Genomic DNA, 10675 nt, shown 5'->3' with positions numbered 1-10675 from the left:
TTTTTAAGATTATTTATTCAAAAGAGAGAGCATGGAGGGGAGGGGCAGTGGGAGAGGGGAAAGAGAATCTCAAGTTCCGCTGAGCGCAGAGCCTGCCAGGCTNGGGAGATTATATATGGCTCTGTAGGACAGTGTGAGTTCTTTGACTTTTACCCTGAGCGAGGTAAACATTGGAGGGTTTTGGGCAGAGGAATGAATACATGAGGGGTTTTTTGTTTTGTTTGTTTTTAAGATTATTTATTCAAAAGAGAGAGCATGGAGGGGAGGGGCAGTGGGAGAGGGGAAAGAGAATCTCAAGTTCCGCTGAGCGCAGAGCCTGCCAGGCTCAATCTCATGACCCAGCGATCATGATCTGAGCCAAAACCAAGAGTCGGACACTTAACGGGCCAAGCCACCCAGGTTCCCCAACATGAGGTTTTTTAAAACATGATCAGTTTGACTCTTCTGTAGAGGGTAGGCTAAACAGAGTCCAACTGAGATATCTGTGACCAATCCAGGTAAGAGGTGATAGTCGTGTGCATCATGGTATAGCAGTGAGGTGATGCAAAGTTTTCAGATTCTGCATTTATTTTGAAGAAGAATTGACAGGAATTTTTCTTGTATTGATTATGAGCTGTGGCAGAGAGAGAAGAGGATGACTAAGGTGTTTGGCTTGGTGTAGTAAGTGAATGGAGTTTCCTTTAATTACGATGGCTAAGACTATAAGAGGTGAAAGTTTGGGGTTTTGATATCAAGGGAGATTTAGGACATAATTAAATTTGAGAATCATTTTAGACATTAAAGTGGAGATGTCAACTCTCCTTTTTGATATATAAGTTAGAGTTCATGGGATAGGATTTGTCGCATTATAGTTGAGGATGAGATCATCTTGGAGTGAATTTAGTTAGAAAACAGGTTGGAAGACTGAGTCCTGTATTCCAGTGTTTAGAGATTGATGAGATAAAGAAGAATAAAAACAGGAGTCTAAGGAATAATCTGTGAGGAGAACCAAAAGAGAATGGTGTCCTGGAAGCCAAGTGATGCAAGAGTTTTAAAAGAAAGGAGTACTTATATCAGATAAACTAAAGGTCAAGTGAGTTGACCTGTGATCATTGAGAAGTGATTATTAGATTTGGCAATGTAGAGGAAGGTCATTGGTGTAGGTCCTGTGGAGTTTAAAAAAAAAAATAACTGGAATTAGGATACTAAAAGAAGTTTGCTCATAAGAGGAAATTATAAGGGGGAAAGTGGAATGTTTAAAATTGCATTTAATGGAAAGGGAACAGTTAGTATAATAAAAAGATTATAAGACTGTTAGTAAGGCTGCGGTTAAGTGTCATATGAAGGACAAGATCTTTGGAAGAGGAAAGATCAAAGAAACGAGAGGCCTTGGTTTTGGAATACTCATGAAGAGACTATTTAAATCACTAGATGCTTGTGTTTGGTAAAAAACCAACACTGTAAATGGGCTAATTTTTTATCTGATTCAACTATTTGATGTATTTACCTGTTGTAAATTTTGAGTAATGTGTCTGATTTTGTCCAAACCCTTGCTTTTCAAGTTAACCATGTTTCGATATGAGTCTATTTATATTAGAATAGGCTTATTTGGACCTCCTGTAACAAAGCTTTGTGGTTTTGGGCAATCCGGAAAAAAAAACCCAAAACGATAAAGAGAAGCACTTTAGCTAAAAGATGTGGACCTAGCACCTAGATTTAAGTGACATGGTATGGGTTTCAGCTTTTTCTATTTTGTGCTTTTATTAGCCTTGATGAAGTTATAAAGGAATCCCCTTTTTAGGCGTTGTATTATTCTGTTCTTACTGAATATTTTCTTTGGTTGTCAATTTTTTTTTTAAGATTTTTATTTATTTATTTGAGAGAGAACACAAGTGGCGGGGGGATCAGAGGGAAAAGCAGACTCCCTGCTGATTAGTCAGCCCGGTGCAGCTCCATCCTGAGACTCCAGGATCATGACCTGAAGCGAAGGCAGTCGCTTAACCAGCTGAGCCATCCAGGCGCCCTAGTTGTCAATTTTTAAGGTGCAAATTCATATTTTATATTGTTCTTTAAAGATGTATGAGTTTCAGGAGTCTGTTTATTTTTAATTGCCCTATGTTATTGAAATTTTTTTCCTACACTGCTATTGTGACAGTTTATAAAAGGAAGCTTTCTGTTTGCTGCCTTTTTTAGAAGACATCCATGACTCAAAAACATAAAAAGTCAGGTTTAACAGATGGGATTCTGGTGTTACCAGTATTGCAGTGATCTGAGTGGACAGACAGGTTTCAGAGGTTACTTTATATTTCACCAAGTCAGCCAGCAAGTGTGGTGTATAGCTTAGGCTTAGAAACTTTGGACTACCTGGGTTTAGTCATACCCCTGTCACTGTGTAATCTTAGATTATTTAACTTTTTAATGCCTTAGTTTTTTCATGTGTGAAATAGAAATGATAACAGTATCTCCTATAGAGGGTTACTTTGAAGATTAAATTAATATAAAAATGTTTAGGGGTGCCTGGCTGGCTCGGTTGGGGGAGCTTTTGACTCTTGATCCCAGGATTGTGAGTTTGAGCTCCATGTTGGGTATGGAGATGACTTAAAAATAAAATCTTTAAAAAAAAATTTTAGAACAGTGCTTAGGGAATTGTAAATAATATTAATTATATGGGAAGGTGGTAGAAGTGCCTATTTTAATTGGCAGCTTCTTTCTTAGTACATGAGGGTGCATTTTATAACATCTTAGCTCCACTGAAACCATTGACGCTACATGTTTCAATGTACCTAAGATCCCATCAATTGTAGGATATACCTGTATGTATTACAAAGAAAGAAAAAAACCTGCCAGTTATAATTGAAGGACTCTATTGATTTTAAAACTCATCCCAATGTCAGAGATGTTAATGTGTGTGAGCTTGTGAGATATATACTGCTCATCCTCTTTATAGACTAAATGTGGGAAACAAAGAATATGGGTATGATCCCTAATCTCTACACATGCTGGCAATGTCCTCACATGTCTCTGCAGCAACTCTGAATGCCATATTCTTCCATTCAGAAAAACAAGACATGTTATTTTGATGTTTCGGATAGTACTGTTAAATCTTCTGAAACTGCTAGGCTAAGTATATTGCTGTACTTAATAGGGTGCTGCCAAACAGTGTAGGAATTATTTCTACCATATATCTCTTTTAGGTTATGAGTTGTTTGTATCCCCTAATATTTCCATCAGGATTAGACCTGATAGGCTCCTGAATGTCATTCTACATTGTATTTCCATGTGGTTGCTTCTCTCTTTTTTTCATAGAAACATCTGGCCCTCATTCACCCTAGGTCCTCTTGTCTTCCAGACAAAGAACTTGAGTTGCACCAAGCTATGTGATGTTCTTTCTCAGCCCGGATACTTTTTTTATCCAGAGATTTAGAAAACAAAATATTTGACAGGAAAGCAAAGAAATAGAAATCTACTTGTTTCTTTTTGTATTCTGGTTGACTTGTGAATACATGTTTTCAGTGATGCCTTCTGGAAGAGGGCCCCAGGATAGTTGTTTTTAATTTGCCAATGAAATTTTAATACCACACATATTTAATTACAATATGCTAATTATAACAGATTAAGGTACTGAAGAAGAGGGATAAGGCAAGTAAAAAATTGGCCTTAAATATAGAAAAAAATGTAGTTTACTGATTTCAGATATACCTTAGTAAATAAAATGTGGCTTATTAGTAACAATGTACTGCTAACGAATTGATGAAATAATTTACAATTAGCAAATAGATTTTATGGAAATGGAAGTTCTTAAGTACAGTTGTTTTTGAAAACAGTTTGATTTCGGGGCACCTGGGTGGCACAGCAGTTAAGCATCTGCCTTCAGCTCAGGGCGTGATCCCGGCGTTATGAGATCGAGCCCCACATCAGGCTCCTCTGCTATGAGCCTGCTTCTTCCCTCTCCCACTCCCCCTGCTTGTGTTCCCTCTCTCACTGGCTGTCTCTATCTCTGTCAAATAAATAAATAAAAGCTTAAAAAAAAAAAAAGAAAACAGTGTGATTTCGAGATATACAGCCTGTGTAGTGTTGTTTAGACAACAGTCCTTCCTTTGTAGATAGTAGAAAGGTAAATGTCAGTGAATCGCAAATTTCAGGTTGTGCAAGTTCTAAGTAAGATACCTTAAAATTTGACTAAACCTATGGGGTTTTTTTCCCTTTTAATTTTAGGGTGAAAAGGTAAACTATGAAAAGTTTAGAAATTGGCTTCTTCTAAACAAAGATGCTTTTACCTTCTCTCGTTGGCTACTATCTGGAGGTGTTTATGTGACCCTCACTGATGATAGTGATACTCCCACTTTCTACCAAACTCTCGCTGGAGTCACACATTGTAAGTAATGGCATTTCATTGTTTTCTGTTCACTTTTTAATACAATTGCCTGGTAATATGAGAATATGCCTATTAAGGAGAAATTTATTGTCAGTGGGTTTTTTTCTTCCAAAGTGTAATAAAATAAAATACTGTAGCATTTGGTACATAGCTGAATGGGAAAACTGTTTTTCCTCTTTTGTACTTCACATGTGTGGAGTTTTCCCCCACACAAAGCAATTCCCCCAATGTTCTGTAGATACCAGATGGGTGTACTACAGTGCAGTTCAGTTCTCACACACTGTCTGCCTGGGGGTTAGCACAGACCCCACAGGTTTAAGGCTCAGTCCCATAAGTATCCATCTACCGCCCACATCAGAGGCCAATCACAAATCCCAGTTGTTGCCAGTGCTTCTGATCAACCAGCTCTAAATTAGATGATCCTTCTCCTTGGGTTTGTTAATTTGGTAGAAGAGCCCATAAAACTCAGGGAAACAGTTTATATTTACTGACTTAATATATAATAAAGGATGTATTAAAAGAACACAGATGAACAGCCAGATGAAGAGATACACAGGGCAAGTGTGGACGGGTCCCAAGCACAGGAGCTAGGATGTGCCAGTCTTTCTGGCATGTGGATGTGTTCATCAATCCAGAAACTCTCCAGACCCCATACTTTTGGGATTTTTATGGAGGCCTCATCACATATAGGTATGATCAATTATTAACTCAATTTCCAGTCTCTAGTAGGGCTGAAAGTTCCAAGTTTCTAATTATGGCTTGGTCTTTCTGGTGACCAGCCCCCATCCAGAAGGCCACCAAGAGTCACCTCAAGCATTAGAACAAAAGACTGCTATCACCCAGGAAATTACAAGGGATTTAGGACTTCTTTGTCAGAAACCCTTATCACTCAGGAAGTTAAAAGAGTTTGGTCAAAGACCAAATATTAGGAAGAACTGGGGGCAGAAACCAATTTCATGCTATTTCACAATAGCCTTTCACAATTGTCCTTTTAACCAAGCGGTATTAGTTTCCTAAAGTTACTGTAACAAATTAGCACAGTTCTGGAAACTGAAATCAAGGTGTCAGCACATTCCTCTGAAGGCCCTAGGGAAGAATCCTTCTTTGCCTCTCCTAGCTTCTGGCGATCCCAGGCTTTGCTTGTGGCAGTTTAACTCCACTCTCTGCCTCCATCTTCCTGTGGCCTCTTCTGTATCTCTCTGTGTCCTTTCCTTTTCTTATAAAGACACTAGTTATTAGATTTAGGGCCCAGCCTAAATTCAGGATGCTGAATTCATTACATCTACAAAGACCCTGTGTCCAAATAAGGTCACATTCTGAGGTTCCAGGTGATCATAAATTTTTGAGGAATAGAATTGAATCCACCACTACATAGGCCTTAAGTGTTAATTTCTACTGTTCTTTCCTGTGGGTACAGAGAAGTACCTGCACTGGGCTTTTGCTGATTCTGCTTAACACTGGAATGCCTTTCCCTTTCCTTCTCCCTATAAATCCTAGTCATCTTTGAAGACTTAAATCACATGCCCCTTTGTTTCCATGAAACCTTTTCTTGCTTTCCTGTGAGAAATCATTCTCTCATTCCTCTGAACTCTCATAACACCTTTTTTGTACACTTCTTGGATGAGCTTACCACTTTCCACCTTTTATTATAATTATTTATAGCAGTCTATTTACATGTACATGTCATCTCTCTTTCTCTCTTTCAGAGAAAGAGAATGTGCCAGCGGAGGTAGGGGAGGGACAGAGGGAGAAGGAGAGAGAGAATGCCAAGCAGGCTCCATGCCCAGTGTGGAGCCTATGTACATGTCATCTCCTTTAAATCATAGAGTCTATATGAGTCTTTCCTTTTTCTCCCTTTGTGCCAAGCCTTAAAAATAAGTATTTGTTGACTGAATAGAGTACCTTGGGTGTCAAGTACTGTTTGTATCTGTTGCTTTATGGAACTTATTACTGGCTACTAATTATACAGCAGCTACTTTTCTGCCCATTTTCATTCCATTCTTACCAGAAGTTCCAATAAATTCTTGCATGAATAGGCAATGAACTTGATTCTGCTACTTTTCAGTGCCCTTGTCTTTATTTTTGATAGGAAGCCTCTTTAAAAAAAATTTGTTTTGCATTGGGGCTCCTGGGTGGCTCAGTCGTTATGCGTCTGCTTCGGTTCAGGGCCTAATCCCAGGGTCCTGGGATTGAGCCCCATATTGGGCTCCCTGCTCCACTGGGAGCATGCTTCTTCTCTCGCAACCCCCCTGCTTGTGTTCCCTCTCTTGCTGGCTCGCTCTCTCTCTGTGTCAAATAAATAAAATCTTTAAAAAAAATTGTTTTGCATAAAAAATTAGGTACTCTTTTCATACTCACTATAAGCTCTAACATATTAATTAAATTTTCAGTCTTACGGGTATTTTGCTGAACTTTTGTTTTCATTTGTGATTGTATTGTAAATTATTTTTCTGTTAATATTGGCTAAGAGTGTGACGACTCTCCTTTAATGACTTACATTAAAGAAAAAATTATCCTGACACTTGTTAAATGGTAAGGAAGACTTGAATCCAAGACTTCTGCAGTAGTGTATTACAATAGGAGAGAAGGATTGGTCAAAACTGTATAACAAGGACAAATGAGGAGTTGTAGCCAGGGAGTGAGGTGAGGTAGTCAGTGGAGGGAAAATTACTAAGAGGAGGTATCAAGGGTAGGGGGAATTCTTGCTAAAAGCAAGCCAAGGACTTATTCATCAAAAGTGGGGTATGAGGAACTTATCAAAAATCAAGGGTAGGCAGACAACTTGGCAGGATTCTTTGCTAAGACTGGATTTGAGCAGACCAAAGACTGGATGGGGTCCAAGTTGGAGGCCTAGTCAAGAAGAGGGCTCAAAGAAGTAGAACTAAGGGGTGGTCAAGGAGAAAGTCTTTTGTCAGTTTTTTAAAGTTAAATTAGGTCTGACATACTTTGCAAATGCGAATGCTACTGCTTGCTTGTTTTGGAAAACTCTGTATTATTACAGATTACAGATTTACAGTCAGTCAAAATAGTTTTGAAAATGTTAAAAATGTTATCCCATTATGTGGTTCCGTTTTTATTTGAAAATGATCTTTTCTATTTAGTTTTTTGTCACTTGGGAAGATTTTTTTGAATTTTTTATAGTATTTGAAAGTTATAATGCCTTTGCCTTGTTAAAAAAATGTTTATCTTGAATTATTAAAGCAAATATTAATGTAGATGCATTGTTTCATCTGTAATAATGACCTAATTTCTGAACTGAGCGGTTTCTTCTTAGGGTCATTGTATTAACTCATATCTCTCTGCAGCATTTTAGCACTATTGACCATTCAGTTTTCATGAAATTCTCTTGGTTTTTGAAACACTGTAGTTTCCTAGTTTTTTATTATCTGAGTTTTCTTTACTGCTCTCCTTTTTCTGTCTACCTTTTAAATGTAAATTATTTCTCACGGGTTCGCCTTTGGCCCTATTTTATTCTTAGATGATGTGCAGGCTTTTGTTTCATTACATAAGTCATTTCCATTGCTTTGCCTATCCATCATAACTCTGCAGGTGATACCTTGATGAAGTTTTCTGGTCTTGGGGTATCTCAAACTGTATATTCATTTAATAAACGCCTCCTGGGTATTGGTGAAAAGCAAAATTCAACTGAGTAAATTTGAAGATCAGATTGGCTTTATTCAAATCATGAACTCGGCAGTATCCCATTCAGCAAATAGAAAGGAGCTCTGAGGAATTTTACAGAATGGAAGGCTTTTATAGGCAGAAGGGAGCAGGAGTAGGGATATGGGGGATGGAGTTTCTAAAAAAGAGTAGATTGGTAGATTGTTTCAGACAAGGTCATCTTCCTTTGGGGGAATGGCAGGGGTCTGTCAGGCAGATTACTTTATTAGTGCTGACCAGGTAATTCCAGATTGACTGGTTAAAGGTTTATTATCCTCCCCAAGGAATTTCTGGGAGGGGTTGAAATTGCGGTTAGATTAGATAGTTAAGTCTTCGTTGGCTGGCATGGGGTTCAGCACAAGTGACTCCATTTGGGGCCTGTTGTTCTTTTTTCTTTTTCTTTTTCTTCCTCCCTTCCTTTCCTTCTTTCTTTCACAACACTGAGCTCAAACTCTAGACCCTGAGATCAAGACCAGAGCGCAGATTGAGACGGACACTTAACCGACTGAACCACCCAGGTGCCCTTATTGTTCCTTTTTAAAACTATGTATATTCTAACATCTCATATGTGAAATCAAATTCATGTTTCCTTGCTTTCAATCCATCTAAAGGTTCAAAAAGCAAACAATATGTTCTTCCTCCGTCTGTTGTATTGTGGTTAATAGTATTTGTAATTCCAGTCATCCATTTTGAGATTAATTTTGACTTTTCCTTGTCAGGCTTCGTGTTAGATCCTGCCTTAAGTCAGCCATGTTTCTTGCATCTTTCTTTACTGCTGCTGTCATTGCAATATTTGTCCTTATTTATCTGACTATATGTTAATGCTAGAAAAGAATGAAGGACAAATTTGTTGTGTTTGTTGTTGTTTAGTTTACATTAAAAAAATATAAACTCTTCTTTTCCCTGCTCCAAAATCTTTGAGGAGTCTTCATTTTCTGTAGAACAAAGTTTAAACTCCTTAGCATGGCTCTGAAGTCTCTGAATTTCCTATTCTTTACTTTGCATATTCATTTCTCCTTTCATATGTTCTCTGCTTCAACTACAAAGCATTGCTCAGTATTCCATGACTATACCCCAATGAACTTTTATAGCTACCGTGTACATCCTCCTAATATTCCTTCATTTAAGATTGCATTTCATCTTTCAGCCCTTGACAATTGAAATACTCCTTTGTCATCACAGCCCAATTCATGTGCTCCCTTTTTTGTCCTGCTTTCTCCATTTTTCTTCAGTTTGAATTAATTCCTTTCCATTTGCATCCTTGCACATTTTACATTTCAATTAAAGCAATTAAGATGCTTTTTGCTTTACCTTAGAGGCATTTGGAAATGGCTTTGATTCCCCTCAGAAGTTACAAGTCCCTGGAGGACGAGGTTCTTCTCCAATTCATCTTTGAGTCCTTCTTAGTACAATGGACTAAATGCATGTTATTGGACTGCGGCAGTATTAAAAAATTTTCAGCCACTAACAGTCTACTTTCTAAGTACTGATTTAAACATTTGGTTTCGGGGCACCTGAGTAGCTCAGTCATTAAGTGTCTGCCTTCGGCTCAGGTCTTGATCCCAGGCTCCTTGCTCAGCAGGAAGCCTGCTTCTCCCTCTCCCACTCCCCCTGCTTGTGTTCCCTCTCACTCTCTCTCTCTGTCAAATAAATAAGTAGAATCTTTTAAAAATAAATAAACATTTGATTTCCCCAGGAGTGAGCAGGAGATACACGTTGTTTTAGGATTATAACACTAAACCTATGCCAAGGAGAAAGGCCAACATCATGTTTGAAAACCTATGCCAAGGAGAAAGGCCAACATCATGTTTGAATAAGGTTCAGCAGTCTCGGGGTGCCTGGGTGGCTCAGTCGGTTAAATAGCTGCCTTCGAGGCTCACGTCATGATCCTGGGGTCCTGGGATGGAACCCTGTGTCAGGCTCCCTGTTCAGCAGGGAAGGCTGCTATTTCCTGCCCCCACACACCGCCCTTCTCCACTTGTGTTCTCTTCTCGCTCTCTCTCTCAAATAAATGGATAAAATCTTAAAAAAAAAGTTTCAACAGTCTCATAGTATGTGAACATTCATATAAAGACATACCATATTTTTAGGGGAAAATCGAATTATGATATTTATAAATGTAAGTAACTGCTGAAGGTTGCAAAGTTAGTTCTAAGGTCTTCCTTCTAAAACTCTTGGTTAGATAAATGATGTGAAATACAGAAAATTGATTAGCATTAAGGCACATAGAGGATCAGCTTACTATAAATAGGAGGGAATTATTTATCGGAACTAATTATTTTATCTACCCCTATAGGGCCCCCATTGATATCCCTGGTGGCCATAGAAATAAGTCAGTAGTGTATGGTAAAAGCCTGAAGAAATGCTATGCTTTAAATTTTCTCAGTTATTTATAACATTTTAAATTGCTGGCATCTTAGTTGAATTTTGTCATATAATTTTTCTTGTAAGAGGAATACACCAAAATAAAAAATTAATCAAATATAAGGCTACTATGGTATATTGGTAGTTATCAATCTTTATTGATCATTAGAATTATTTGGAGAGGGTATTAAAAGTGCAGGTTACTGGTTCTGTGGTCATGATTGTTATTCAGTGGGCCTGCGAACGGTGTACTTGAACAGACACCTAACGTAATTCTGACGTAGGTGGACCGTGACC

General features: G+C 38.2%; 1 protein-coding gene across 1 annotated transcript in view; it reads left to right on the top strand.

Annotated features, from left to right (window-relative positions):
• Nucleotides 1-10675, top strand: part of USP32 (ubiquitin specific peptidase 32) — a 193204-nt gene that overhangs the window by 89224 nt on the left and 93305 nt on the right. The window contains exon 3 of the mRNA XM_034640660.1: nt 4195-4354. Coding sequence (XP_034496551.1) covers nt 4195-4354 — 160 coding nt within the window. The remainder of the gene's footprint in view (nt 1-4194; nt 4355-10675) is intronic.

This window comes from Ailuropoda melanoleuca, chromosome 13 (genome assembly GCF_002007445.2).
Source record: "Ailuropoda melanoleuca isolate Jingjing chromosome 13, ASM200744v2, whole genome shotgun sequence".
NCBI lineage: Eukaryota > Metazoa > Chordata > Mammalia > Carnivora > Ursidae > Ailuropoda > Ailuropoda melanoleuca.
This window is presented reverse-complemented; position numbering and strand designations above follow the sequence as displayed.